Source organism: Ruditapes philippinarum, unplaced genomic scaffold (genome assembly GCF_026571515.1).
Source record: "Ruditapes philippinarum isolate M1 unplaced genomic scaffold, ASM2657151v2 ctg3256_1_1_1_1, whole genome shotgun sequence".
Taxonomy (NCBI): Eukaryota; Metazoa; Mollusca; class Bivalvia; order Venerida; family Veneridae; genus Ruditapes; species Ruditapes philippinarum.
In genome coordinates this window covers 69,032-85,154 of record NW_026855702.1, presented here as the reverse complement: position 1 = coordinate 85,154, position 16,123 = coordinate 69,032, and the positions used below count along the sequence as shown (strand labels likewise).

General features: G+C 34.3%; 1 protein-coding gene across 1 annotated transcript; it reads right to left on the bottom strand.

The window, feature by feature from the left end:
- Positions 1-8,144: 8,144 nt before the first annotated feature.
- LOC132744138 (uncharacterized) lies at positions 8,145-15,803 on the bottom strand. Its single transcript, XM_060732756.1, has 2 exons — positions 15,460-15,803; positions 8,145-9,549 (listed from the first exon to the last, which is right to left on the bottom strand). Exons 1-2 carry the CDS (start codon positions 15,801-15,803, stop codon positions 8,145-8,147), a joined length of 1,749 nt encoding a protein of 582 aa, XP_060588739.1.
- Between the last annotated feature and the right edge of the window lie 320 nt (positions 15,804-16,123).

Below are 16,123 nucleotides of genomic sequence, written 5' to 3'. Positions count from 1 at the left end.
ATCCGACTTCAAGTAACGAAGTTATGGGCCGGACACGATTTTGCTGCAAGGTCATGCTATGACCTTGACCTTCAAGGTAGCGACCAAAATGTTGTGCGCGACACGTCATCTCAATATAGTTAGCATTTCTGTGAAATAGTTTTAAAATCCGACTTCAAATAACGAAGTTATGGGCCGGACACAATTTTCGTGCAAGGTCATGCTGTGACCTTGGCCTTCAAGGTAGCACAAAATGTTGCGCGTGACACGTCATCTCATTATGGTGATCACTTCTGTAAAATAGTTCTAAAATCCAACTTCAAATAACGAAGTTATGGGCCGGACACAATTTTGATGCAAGGTCATGCTGTGACCTTGACCTTCAAGGTAGCGACCCAAATGTTGCGCGCGACACATCGTCATAATAAAGTGATCATTTCTTTTAAATATTTTTAAAATCTGATTTCAAATAATGAAGTTATGGACCGGACACGATTTTGCTACAAGGTTATGCTGTGACCTTGACCTTCAAGGTAGCGACCCAAATGTTGCGCGCGACACGCCATCTAAATATGGTGATCATTTCTGTGAAATTATTTTAAAATCCGACTTCAAATAACAAAATTATGGGCCGGACACGATTTTGCTGCAAGGTCATGCTGTGACCTTGACCTTCAAGGTAGCGAACCAAATGTTGCGCGCGGCACATCGTCTCAATACGGTGATCATTTCTGTGAAATATTTTTAAAAGCCGACTTCAAATAAAGAAGTTATGGACTGGACACGATTTTGCTGCAAGGTCATGCTGTGACCTTGACCCAAATGTTGCGCGCGACACGTCGTCTCAATATGGTGATCATTTCTGTGAAAAAGTTTTAAAATCCGACTTCAAATAACAAAGTTAATGGCCGGACACAAATTCGGGACGTACGGACGGACTGACGGACGGACGGACGAACAACCCGACGACTACATGCTCCCCCGAAATTTTTCGGGGAGCATAATAACGAATTATTAGAAATTGTAATACAACTCAAATATTAAGGATTGACTCTATTCAAGAACGGTCATTGAAATCACACAAAAAAACCTTGCGCAACATTCCCTTTACGCTATCAATAATCTATTTATTGTCTGCAATCAGTTAGAATTAAAAGTCGTGGATAAATGTAATCTTTTCGAAATAGTGAAAAACAGAATCCCTAAAGAAAACCCAACACGGCAAAATTGTAAAATGTTGCAGGCTCGGTTTGATTGAGCCTGTTCATGGACGGTACTGGAAAGTGCAAGTTACCGCCCACGCCCCCTAGTACCGACTTAAGCAGAATTCAACATTTAACACGAAAATAGTAAAATTTTGAATTTAGAAACATCCGCAGATGTGTTCATACGGCGGTTATCATGGAACCTTCAATGTGACACAGTAGTGCCATTCCATGAAAAGCGGCGTATGGTCCCCAAGTAAAAGAATGATTTTCCCCCCCTAAACGAGAAAACAATGGGCGGAACTAAATACAAGAGCGATCAGTAATCACTTGTGTCGCCTCATAATGGTTAATTTCATGTTGGGACAAATTTTGTGACAAACGGACAGACAGACGGACAGTGCACAACTAGACTTGGTATTGATCATTCCTGTAAAGTTTGGATGAAATTGCACCAGTAGTTTATGAGGAGTAGTCCGGACAAGCTTTTGTGTATCTGGCAACACACAGAAAAAAACACCTTTTTATCAAAGAGCCATAACTCGGCCAAAAATCATTCAACCGGAAAACCCTTGCAATATGCGCAAGGACTTGAGCTACAAATTAATCCTGTAAAGTTTCATTGAAATTGCATTAGTGGTATAAGAGAACAAGTCCGGACAAACTTTAAAAATAAAAATTATTAAAGGGCCATAACTCTGACAAAAATCATTGAACCGTAAAATGCTGACAATATGCCCAACTAAACTTGGTACTGATCATTCCTGTAAAGTTTGGATGAAATTGCACCAGTAGTTTATGAGGAGTAGTCCGGACAAGCTTTTGTGTATCTGGCAACACACAGAAAAAAACACCATTTTATCAAAGGGCCATAACTCGGCCAAAAATCATTCAACCGGAAAACCCGTGCAATATGCGCAAGGACTTGAGCTACAGATCAATCCTGTAAAGTTTCATTGAAATTGCATTAGTGGTATAAGAGAAGTAGTCCGGACAAACTTTAAAATTAAAAGTTATTAAAGGGCAATAACTCTGACAAAGAATCATTGAACCGGAAAATAATAATGCTGATAATATGCACAACTAAACTTGGTACTGATCATTCCTGTAAAGTTTGGATGAAATTGCACCAGTAGTTTATGAGGAGTAGTCCGGACAAGCTTTTGTGTATCTGGCAACATACAGAAAAAAACACCATTTTATCAAAGGGCCATAACTCGGCCAAAAATCATTCAACCGGAAAACCCGTGCAATATGCGCAAGGACTTGAGCTACAGATCAATCCTGTAAAGTTTCATTGAAATTGCATTAGTGGTATAAGAGAAGTAGTCCGGACAAACTTTAAAATTAAAAGTTATTAAAGGGCAATAACTCTGACAAAGAATCATTGAACCGGAAAATAATAATGCTGATAATATGCACAACTAAACTTGGTACTGATCATTCCTGTAAAGTTTGGATGAAATTGCACCAGTAGTTCATGAGGAGTAGTTCGGACAAGTTTTGTGACGGACGGACGGACAGACAGACAGACAGACAGACGACAGAGAAGTGATCCCTATTTGTCGCCACTACTCCGTAGAGGCAACACAAAAATGGAATTTTTAAATTTTCGAAAGTCTTGTTAATTCTATTCTTAATTATGGGGCAGAAGTATTTGGATATGACGAAGCAAAGGATATTGAATTAGTTCATTGTAAATTTTGACGAAAAGTACTTAATGTTAGGAAGTCAACAAATTTAGAGGGTCTATACGGAGAGCTTGGCCGACATCCAATGTGAATTCAAAGAAAAATTGTACTTGTTAAATATTGGCTAAAGATTATAAGTCTCGAAGAAAATTGTTTACTTAAGCAAATGTACATGTACAGCATACTTTAAATTGACGCTGACAACGAAAATTCATATAGAGGGGAAAAATTGGCCTACCATATCAAATCTATTCTTCAGGAGATAGAGATGTCTAATTTATGGTTAACTCATACAGCTAATAAAAAAATCATTTCTATAAAAAAAAACAGAATTTTTGTCATATATAAACAAGACTGGTATAGAAAAATAAATAATTCAAGTAGATTATCTTCCTATTGTATTTTAAAACATAAATTTAATCAAGACTCATATTTAAGTGTTATAAACACGAATAAATTCAGAATAGATTTAACAAAATTTAGACAGTCAGCACATAATCTTGCCATTGAAACAGGTTGACATCAAGGAACGCCTAGGGAAGAAAGAAAATGCCAAAAATATACCATGAATGTAATTGAAAATGAGTTTCATTTCCTCCTTATATGCCCAAGTTATTATAACTTAAGGAAACAATATCTTAAAATATATTTTTGTAGGTGGCCTACTATTAAAAAATTCGAATTACTAATGACAAGTAGAAATCCTAAAGAAATTATCAATTTATCAAAATATTTATACTTTGCATTTCAAAAAAGAGAATTACAAAATATTTAGAATTAAATAAACTGAAAATATGTAACTTTCAAGAGGTGAATTTATTGTTATATTCTGTTCAGTATTAAATTTTTGTTTTGTACCATTTTTCTGTAAATTATTAGATATTGTACAATGTTTGTAACAAATTGATCCCTTTTCATATGTAATTGAAAGTATTGGCTATATGTATGCTCATGCTATTTTATGCTAAATAAAGATTATGTTATGTTATGTTATAAACAGATGAAAGAGCAGACGAGACATTATTTCCCCTTGCAATAATCCTATACCACAATCGTACACATCGGATAACCGTTTCAAATGTCACAATTTAACATCATTATAAAGTGACCGTACATTCCACCACTAATCCCCATTTTAATAAGTTTAACCCAAAGGCCATTCCTGTATATTGAATCAAAACACTTTTGAAGATCAATAAAACAACAGTACAGTTTAGATCTATTTTTCAATTGTTTTTCGATAAATGAATTCAATAAAAATACAGTACTCTAATAAGCTTTAAAACCAAACAGTGCGTCAGTAACAAGATCATTTGCAATAGACCATTTCTTTAATCTTTCATTTATAACAATATTGAATAATTTAGCAAAACAACTAATAAGCGTAATACCTCTATAATTATTAACATCAGCATTATCTCCCTTTTTGAATACAGGTATAATGACACCTTTAGACCATGACTTTGGGAAACATTGTTTATTAAGAATGTAATTAAATAAGATTTCTAACGGTTTATCTAAAATATCAATACCTTCTAAAAAATACTCATAAAAATATTATGTAACTAACAATTTAAAAGCACGCCTTATTTCATCTAATGTAAACGCTTCATTTAATTATTCAAACGATGAGTAAGCAGAAACATGAGAATCAAAATCATTAAGAAAATCTTTACAATCTATATCCTCATCAATTTTTAATTCTAATGTCAATTCTTTAAAATGTTCATAGAAATCATTCGCTATAGTCAGAATTATTTTTTTATGTTAACATTTACCAGAATTCTTTTGTGCTTTTTTATTTTTCATTTCCTCCATTTTTAATGACATACTTTTTAAGTATTTTTGTTTGTCACTTTACATCAGTATTTATAATCTTTTTTCTTACTATACAAAAATTGTTTATTTTCATAACTTCTCTCTTGATTAAATTGTGAAAGTGCTTCTTTATAGCTTTCTTTTTTGCTCCTACATAGATCATTTAACATTTTATTCTGATTAAGCAAAAAATGACATTAATAAAAATAGGTTTATTAGGCATTTTACGATGTATTTCAAAATACTTTTTTCCTCTGCTAGTAATAAATTCAGATACAAGATTGACCAAAGAATCCGTACTTTGGCCGCTGTCTTTATACGCGTTTAAATCAAAACATAATTCATCTACGTCGCGTGAAATTTCACTCTAGAAGTCATTTTTAAACTTATGAAAAACACGCTCGTTATTTTTCTTGTCATGTAATACGCTATTCGCACGTAGTGAAAATGATACAGGCGCGTGATTGGAATACATCGTAAAATCCATTACATTGAAATAGGAAATATTACAAAAATTACATTTATCAGTTATAAGTAAATCAACAAGACTTTCACCAATTATGTGTATAGCATGTGCATTTGACCCATATTAGCATCTTTACCTACTACGGCCATTTCACTACAAGAAAGTTTTATCGATTTACATAAATCTAACCCAAAAGCATCGCCAAAAAACGATTAGGATCCTTGCAATCAGTCGTTTGCAACGTGGTGTAAATACTCGGCCTTTGGGGAAAAAATCCGCAATATATTTCGTTACGGTGATCATTTTCTATAATCCATTTTTTTACCAATTCGTGAGTTCTAGATCGCCAAATACATACACCTGACCTTTATCCCTTGAATAACGAATAACAGACTCAATTTTTGAGAATAATATCAAAAATTCATAATTATTGTGTATAGGCGAGTTTTTGGGGGCTATATAAGTAGAACAGAGATACGTATGACACTCAATGTTAAAAAATGATGCATCTTATTTGAACTTATGTATACAGTCAACGTCATTTTTCACTAATCTAACTCCTTTTATAATTGAGTTTTTAATATAAGTCAAAATTCCTGCACTATTTCTTTTCGCTCTTTTATTTTGGAATTTTCTGTATGAGTGAAACAATTTATAACCATTTAAGTTTATTTTAGAATTTTTACTTGTCCATGTTTCGTTTAAAATATCAAATCATACTTTTCAATGAATTTTATAAAATCGCCACTTTTGCTTTCCCTGTATAATTGACCGTTGATGAAAAGCTTGTCAACACGGATGAACGCTTCCTTGCCTTGAGAGCATAATCGGGATGAGAAGCCCCCTTGTGAAATATCGTTTATATTAAATGGCTTCGCTGCGGTTTATGTAATAAAATAATTGAATTATTAAAAATTGAAATAAATGACAATTTTTACAAAATTATTGAACAATCAACACACATTTTTCAATATCATAAGAAAAGTACGTTGTACACAAACAAACTGAAATGATTTCCGTATTAACTAATACAATATCAAATACAACATAAACATGTTTCAAAACCTTATAAGTTACACATCAATTTAATAATGAATAATATGGTATTTGTGTGTCATGTATTATTAACAAACTTTTTTGCTTGAACTACTTATAGGTTGATAAAAACATGATTATGTAAATGTTTTGCACTTAAGTATCTATCAATGAAACATGAAATGCAATAAATACAACAAAGCTTAACAGGAATTCTGTAATAATAATATCTGTCATATTTTGAAAACATATGTTAGATGTTTTTAATTGCATATTTTACCATATTCGATTATATTTTAAATTCTTTATCTTTATTTTCAATGAAAATTTATATCATTACAACCGTAACTACTTTCTTACTACAGCGTATTAATTACAACTTCATTCATACCGTTAAAATGACGTCGTCCTAACCATACCATTGTCCAGCACGCGACTCATCTGGAACCCCCCATGCAAGATGAAATTTCCGGCATGGGTAAAACTCACGGACACGCCAGTCTGATATGCAAGAAAGCTTGTACTTGGAATTTTTAATGTTTTTTTTTAATAAAAAAAAACAATCAGCAAAGAACATATTTGTACATATTTGTACCAAATACAACTAGAACTCCGCGAGTCGGATGTGTCGCCTTGTGAACAATATAGTTTTGGAGAAATGGCCAGGACAAAAAAGAAATATGAAAGCTAACAAAGGGCAATAACTCAAAAAATAATAAGTGCAGAGCAGCAGTTTCTATGCACTGCACTTCTTATCAATAAGATCTATTATTCTATCTTTTATAATTTATGAGAAATGGCCTGGACAAAAATAAAGTATTAAAATTAATAAAGGGTAATAAATCAAAAATAAGAAATGCAGAGTACCGGTTCTTGTACACTGCACTTTTTCTTAATGAGATCTATCATCCTATGAAGTTTCATGGCTATAGCTTTCATACTTGAGGAGAAATGACCTGGACAAAAATAAGGTATGAACATTTACAAAGAGCAGTAACTTAAAAAATAAGAAATGCACAGTACCGGTTCTTGTGCATTGCACTTCTTCTTAATGAGACCTATCATCCTATGAAGTTTCAAGTCCATAGCTTTTATACTTGAGAAGAAATGGCCCGGACAAAAATAAAGTATTAAAATTAACAAAGGGCAATAACTCAAAAAATAATAAATGCAGAGTACCTGTTCTTGCGCACTGCACTTCTTTTTAATGAGATCTATCATCCTATGAAGTTTCAAGTCTATAGCTTTTATACATTAGGAGAAATTGCTCGGACAAAAGTAAAGTATGAAAATTAACAAAGGGAAATAACTAAAAGATAGGTAGTGCAGAGTACCGATTCTTTTGCACTGCACTTCTTCTTTATTAGATCTATCATCCTATGAAGTTTCAAGTCCATAGCTTCAAAAGTTGAAGAGAAATGGCCCGGACAAAATTAAAGTATGAAAATTTACAAAGGGCAATAACTAAAAAATTAAGAAGTGCAGAGTACCGGTCATTGTGCACTGCACTTTGTGTTATTGAAAGAAGCATGCATACCAAGTTTGAAGTCAATCCGACTTAAAGTGACTGAGTTATGCTCCAGACAAGCTAAAGGGGACGCCGACGCCGCCGACAAAAGTAACCCCTATATGTTGCCTTTTGAAGGCGACACAACAAGTACCATGCCATGCCTGAGGAATACAAGGGCATAGGCTATTTAAGCATGTGCCGTTCTGCATGGATCACTTTGAATGCAAATACATAAATACATAGCCTGGTATATATTTATATATATAAACATGTATATATTGTAACTAAATTTTATAGTTCCCGTATTGTACTGATAAAAGGAAACAACTGTAGGCGTGAATTCGTTGTTTGACATATAATGTTAATATCTAAATGGCAATGTCTCAACTTTCTTACTATTTACAATGTTTATGCATCTTTTCAGTGTCTCTTTTCGTTTATTATTTGAAAAGATAAAGTGTCTTTGAGTCCATTTTGTATTCATTGATTTGACTTGACTCTCCTACAACAATTAGTGTAGATTTCTGCTTGTTGAAAAGTACAGCTTGCGCAGGTGGAAGATCTTTTATTCTTAGTGTTTGATGCTGTATCTCATGTAATATGTTCAGAAACATTTCTCCATTCTTGTTTACAAATATCATCTTCTCTGCAGACAGCATACATAGATACTTATACATGCAACTTCCTCTAATATAGTGATAGTATTTAATAGATGGTTTCTGTTTAATATCTGTCTTACTAAATGTATAAGCGACAGCAGTTGCATCAATTAAATCAAAGGTATCTACACTGATAAGTATCTTCAATGGCCCAACAAATGTTTTACTCATATCTTCGTCATTGTTAAATATTGATAAACATTCCCCTTTTTTATTGTAAACAATAACATGATATTTGTGTGCGTGTTTATATAAAGGCTTTTCACATTCAACCATACAACACACATACACGATATTTTCTGAATGATCAGAATCAATACTGGTGCATTTTCCTTCTTCTATAGGAAATGATGTATCTAAAGTCATGACTTCATCAATTGTTACAAACTGAACCAGGTTTCTTTCCCTAAGTACAATGGCAATCTCATGTGGTTTTGTAACACACATACATTCTGGGGTATCATCTAAATCAATATAATCTTTCACCTCTAAATTATCTCGTAATCGTTTAAGCTTGGAATTATTGGCATCTGTGATTACCACAGTACTGTCAGGCAGTTGACATATTTCATTTATACTGCACTTGTTACTGTCCGTTTGACATGTGATATCAACAGATTGTTTGAGTTGTAGATGAAAAGCAGGACTTGCCTTTGTTTCCACAGCAACTTCCAAAAATGCTGTGATGTCTTTAGGTATGACTTCATCAACAAACGTGTATAAAAGGGATGTCTTCAGCCAATTATTAGAAAGATCTGTCTTAACTTTCTGCGCCTCTTTTGAAAATATTTGGCAATTCTTCATTGTTATGAAGGCCTCAACTCCATTTATGCCTGCTCCGTTAAAATGGTTGATTCTTTTTGTCACTTCTGACATAACTGTGTCTAGTTCTTTGATATCAGCCTTGACTGCATCTTGATGTTTTGCATGAGCTTTTAGAATATTTTCTCTGGATGTATTTGCTACAACTCTTATCCTTTGCATTAGCCTTTCTTCATATTTATCAATATCAGCCAAGATTTCTTGTTTCTCAAATGTCATATCTTTTAAGTAGTAATTTCGATATGCTTTTTCTTGATCTGCAGACGTAATGAAATGTTCCAAGGAAGATTTTAATTCGCAAAGTTCTTGACTTTCTTTAATTCCCTCTGCAACTGTTTCTATCTTGTTTATGTCTTTGCATGACCTATATGATGTAATACAGTAACATAAGATTAAGTTAGAATGCGACACTGCAAATTTTCGAGTTACTTCTTAAAAATCGGAATGTAAAAAAGTTGACCATATTTCAGATAAGATTCCGTTGATAAAATTCCAATTGTTTCAACCATTTTCTGTAAACATGACATCAAAGTTGATAACCAAAATAAAATAGAGAAAATCAGAATCCCTTAAGAAAGTCCAAAAAAACAAATTGAAAATGTTGCAGGCTCGGTTTGATTGAGCCTGTTCATGGACGATACTGGAAAGTGCAAGTTACCGTCCACGCCCCCTAGCACCGGCTTAAGCAGAATTCAATATTTAACAGGAAAATGGTAAAATTTTGAATTTAAAGACATCCGCAGATGTGTTCATACGGCGGTTATCATGGAACCTTCAATGTGACACAGTAGTGCCATTCCATGAAAAGCGGCGTATGGTCCCCAAGTAAAAGAATGCTTTTGCCCCCCTAAACGAGAAAACAATGGGCGGAACTAAATAAAATGGAATTTTAAAGGGGATCTGAGGTTATAAAATATAATAAACAAGATCAACAAGGAAAGCCTGCATATCACAGGTAAGACGTCAAAAGACAAATTTAAAAAGCAGGCAACATATCCTAAGGGTAATTATACAGTATTCAAGTAGAAATACTGGAACCACCCAAGTTGAAAATGGCCAAAAGGAGAAACTAAAAGTACCACATAACATGTTTACACAACAATAATGTCGTGCTGACATTTTTGGAACATGACATTGTTGCGTACCTTTGGCAAAGGTTATGGGTATCACAACACCAAAGGCAGAGAAAATATCTTAACATTCTACAGTAAGCAGAGGAAATTATTTTTATAGCCCGTTTGAAAAATCGGTCGTATTATAGATTCCCCCCCCCCCCCCCCCCCGGCGGGCTGCTGGGCAGGCGTCGTCCAAATTTTGTCCGGAGCATATTTCCTATACCCATGGAGGAATTTTTATGAAACTTCCTAGAAATGTTCACCACTATCAGAAACTGTGTCGCACATGAACCAGGTCTCTAGGTCAAGGTCACATTTAGGGGTCATTGAAAAACGCTTGTCCGAAGCAAAACTACATCCCCTTTCAAAATTCCATTTTATTTAGTTCCGCCCATTGTTTTCTCGTTTAGGGCACACGCATTTTTTTACTTGGGGACCATATACCGCTTTTCATGGAATGGCACTACCGTGTCACATTGAAGGTTCTATGATAACCGCCATATGAACACATCTGCGGATGTTTTAAAATTCTAAATTTTACCAGTTCATGTTAAATGTTGAATTCTGCTTAAGCCGGTGCTAGGGGGCGTGGACGGTAACTTGCACTTTCCAGTACCGTCCATGAACAGGCTCAATCAAACCGAGCCTGCAACATTTTCAATTTTGCCGTGTTGGGCTTTCTTTAGGGATTCTGTATTTATCTATTCTACATGCAGAGGGATTTCAGTATAACTTGGCACAAATGTTCGAATGTTCACCATTGTAAGGCGGAGTGTTGCATGCAAAATTTAGGTTCCTGTGGTCAAGGTCACACATAGGGGTCGAAGTTCAGATAGAAATATAAAAATGTGTATTCCGACCATTTAGTAAGGGATTGAAAAAAGGTCATAATATCACATCTACTGGTGTGAAACATGTATTTTACTTTACTATATGTAAGGTCAAAGTGACTAAAGATGATTAAATATAGAAATTTTGGCCAGAGCATATCTCCTCCAAACATTGAGGGATTCTAATGACACTTCATAGAAATAGAGGATATTTGTTTGTTTGTGTGTAAGATGAAATTTTATTTCATCGAGTGGGCTTTAAAAACAGTATTCTCACGAGTGGCGTAGCCACGAGTGAGAATACTGTTTTTAAAGTTCACGAGATGAAATAAAATTAAATCTTACACAACAAACAAACAAATTTTCTTTTTATTTTATGCTAAAAAACAAGTTTAAACGAAATTTTCATGACATTAACGTAAATATTAAAATCTGTTTTCCCCATTGAGAGCCCCATTTAGTCGGAATTTCTCATTAAAAACAAGAAGTCTTGAGCTGTAAAATAAGTCCGACAATCAACGTTAAATGACAGTGATATTATTTATTTTGTTAAAAAAAAATATGAATGATCGCTTGTTTTAATAATAAAAACAAACAATTCTTGTAGGAGAAAAATTCCAACCATCCATCCATATTTCTGTTACTTACTGCGTATTTATATTAGACCTGGCTTTGTTAAATGTAAGCGGCAGCCATTTTTTAAAGTTGTGTATTTCACGGGAGGAAAATAATTGTGTTTGATTCAGAGGGATATCATTTGGATTTGTTAGTCATACACCTTTTTAAAAGAAAGAAAACATATTTGAGGATTGAAACAGACAAAAAATAAGTGTTGACAGATGTGAAAACATTCAGAAAAGGAGCTTGGAAAATGGAAAACTTGGAAGCTTGCTCGGAACGCTGGGTGGTTTAATTGTTCTACGAGGTGATAGCTGTCATTGCTTTTCAATTTTTCATAAAGCGTACGGCAGTTATTGCTCGTAGGATACTTTAATGTGCCCAAATGTCATCAAGAGCAGTTTGCATGTGGAAGGAATGTATTTGTCAGACTGTAAAAATGAAACAAAAAATTTATAGAGATGAAATTTGGTGATTGGAATTTGAATGAATAGAAGTAAGTTTTCTTCTTTTTATTACTTTTGACATTTAAGTTGATTATCAATTTCAGCTTTGCGTTTTCTTTAAACAGCCTGATATTGTCAGAATTGTCAGTAAAAATAAAAATTGAGGTACCACATGGGGAAAATCTTAAAAAAGTAGTTTCGTCATTGAAAAAAGTGAAATTATATTTTGATAATTTTCACTGTGAAATTATCAAATATAATTTTCACGGATAAATCAGTAATCCACTGAAAAGCATAAAATAAATGATTACTACTATGAGAAGCAGTGTCACATGCATGAACCAGGTCTCTAGGTTAAAAGATAAGGTCACACTTAGAGGTCAGTGAAAAATGCTTGTTTGGAGCCGAACTTTTACATTCATCGGGGAATTTTAATGTAACTTGGAACAAATGTTTACCATTGTGAGGCTTATTGCGCACATAATCCAGGTCCCTGCGACCAAAGTCAATGTCAAAGTTTTGTAAGGGGACCATTTAGCCGTCATTTCTTTCTTGATAGATCGTAACACAAATGATAACTATCATGACTACAAGTGTGTGACATATGTAATTTAGGTTAATATTTGCAAGGTCAAAGTCACTACATATGATAAAATGTCCAGATATTTTCCGGATATTGCCAAGAGCATATCTCCTATATGCATATCTATTATGCCCACATCTCTGTCAAAAGCTTTTGTGACGGGCGTATTATGCGGCAATGTTGCCCTTGTTTCCTTTATTATTATTTTTTTAATTTTTAATACGCCAAAACATGTTGAAAAATGAAAAGAACATTTTCATTTTTGTGCACAATTTGACGTTCAGTTTATCCACATTCTTTTGCATGAAAGCGGTTAAATAATTTTTTGTTTGTTTAAATGTCATCGATCTAATGATCTAAACATAGGGGGTCACCGACTCAACTGTTTCGGTACTTGTGATTCTATTTTCCCCACCCCTTGCATAATTTTTGTAACACAATTGGACTTTTGAAATGCGTTTCAGACTTCATTGTGAGGCAATAATGTTAAGCTAATCAGGAGCATTTTTGTAGAGTTTGACTTGTCCTAAATATATAAAAACGTCAACAAATTCTGTTCCATGACTGCTCCCCACCTCAATGCCATGAAAATATTGGGCTTGTGAGTGGCTAAAAATGGCCTTGGTCGATCTTAAGGTAAAGTGTATCTATCTATCTTCCGTAAATGTCAAACACCTCTAGGGGACGTAGACACGTCGGCGCGTCGAAAATCGCAAGACAGTAAAAAAGAGTTATTTAAAAGAGGATAAAAAAATATTTAAAAATGTTAAAAACAGGGGCTGGAAAACTAGGGTGAAACATGTTCGATGCAAGCTATGGCTACAATGAACTGCTCTGGGGTAGGGTGTAGGGCAACTGCAGGGGGTAGGTGGTTCCAGTGGTATACCGTCCAAGGAAAGAATGAAAATTTATAATAGTCTGAAGTTGCTGTGAATAATCTTTAACATAAGGGATGGCCATGACGTGATATTCGGGACAGGGGTTTCAAATATTCTTCTATAGGGATAGCAACCAGACCATGGTGTATCTTATAGAAAAGGGATAACCTTGCGTCTGAGTTGCAGTTTTCGATGGTTAAGGGAGTGAAGCATGTCTGTCGCTACAGGTCTGACCATAGTCTAGCTTAATCCATCGGGCTGCTCTTCTTTGGACATTTTCGATTCGATCTATTTGAGTTTTGGTGTGCACACCGTATTACCGGCGCCAGTGATGGCAGATACCTAAAATTTACCGCTCGGTACAGGTAGATTATCAATTTGGTTAGTATTATTGTATTACACAAACACGGCCCATTGCATTGCTATGAAACTATTGTCCATTGACTGGAGATACTATTTGGTAATTTTGGACTCGTGTTTCCTGTTTTTAGACTATTATGAGCAGGTTAAAAGTGACAGCTGCGAAAAAATCCGTGAAAATGTCTGTTTTTTGTTCAAAATATCTCAAGTTTTAACTAAAAAGCAGGGTAGATATTTGGCTTGCGTGACCCCAATGGATGAACGTCTGTATTAATAACACGAAATCCTGCTTTTGAGTTAAAACTTGAGATATTTTGAACAAAAAACAGACATTTTCACGGATTTTTCCGAAGCTGTCCATTTTAACCTGCTCAAAATAGTCTAAAAAAGGAAACACGAGTCCAAAATTACCTAATAGTATCTCCAGTCAATGGACAATAGTTTCATAGCAATGAAATAGGCCGTATTTGTGTAATATAATAATACCAACTAAATTTATAACCTACCTGTACCGAGCGGTAAATTTCAGGTATCTGCCATCACTGCAGTGATCTGCCATCACTGGCGCCGGTAATACGGTGTGGTGTGGGGAGACCATACTTCAGAACCATATTCAAGCTGAGGTCTGACAAACGTCTGGACTTAATGGATTAGTAACCAACACTGAAAAGGTTTTGACTCGATTTGAATCCATTAAGAAGTTGGAGCAGTTTGAAATTAGGTTTAATGAAAAATCAATGCAAAAAAGTGTTGTTTTTTTTGTGTGGCAATTTAGAGATGTCCCTTTGTTGCCATGGTAACAAGAAATTAAAGATTTAGCATGCCTTTACAAAAACTATGATCTAGTTAACCTTTTTGTCAAATTTTATTAGTATTAAAGCATTTTTTATAGTTTCATAGCAATTGAACAATTGAGCAATTTGAACTTGTAACAGGAGGCTTTTCAACGAAAACAGCCATTTTTTACAAAATGCTCATAGAGTGATTGGTTAAGATGAATTTTTAAGTCATGAGTGGCGCTGTGTAAATGACTTAAGATTTGACCTACAATTATCATAAGTAGTTCTATTTCACTTATATTTCAAATAAGATAAACCATAAGCAGTTATTTGATCAGACAAAAAAAAAACAGAGTACTCAAGTACTGAAATCAGTACTCTTTGCCATCTCAAATATCCAGCTAGTATTTGTAGTTCTATTTCACTTATGCCTGAAATAATGTATGACTTGGCAGCTGAGTCGTTTTCCTCGTCAAACAAAATAGAAAGTTATATGATATAACAAATGTCAGTGTTAATTAAAACCCAGGATAACAGAAATCTCACAAATAAAGTTTTTCTGATTAAGATGTTTAATACTTCCTATTTATACTTAAGCAAAGCATTAGCTAAATCTGTGTTAAACAGTGTGATTGATATCTATCGAACAGAGAAAATGGACAAACCTGTGTTTAACTGCCACACAAAGACTACAGCACACTTCATCATGGCCTTTGCAATATCTGTCAATGAAATGTTCATCATGACTTCTACATTCCACTGATCTTTTTCCCTGGACTTGATCCGTGTCACCTAGAAGCTCATTAGCTTCAGTGATTTCCACAATCTGATGTTTGCGTAATGCTGCAAACTTGTTGTGGTCATTTAAACATTCCTGGCAAACATATGTTGTACAGTCCACACAATATTTGATGGCGACAGTTGTCCTCTCTGTTTCAGAGCATGGAGTACAGTTATTTAACTTCTCAAACCCAGTAATCCCAGGTGTTGTTTCCTCTTTCCCTGCCATATCTCTACTGACGGTTGCTACAAACACAACAATGTTTTATAAAATAAACTTTATGATTTTAACTTGCTTTTACAAATATAATCAATACTTAACCATATAATGAAAAGTACCACCGCTAGCTGAGTCTTTGAAATGTATCTGCTGTTAACGTCTTTGTATATTAATAATAAATGTTTAAAGTAAAATCCATTCAATAATTCAAAGGCAAAAACTCTTTATTTTTATGCCCTCAAAGAATGGCATATTAAAATCGAACCATCAGTCTGTCTGTCAGTCAGTTCCGCTTTATACATATAGACAGTGGTGGTCATGTCCGCTCT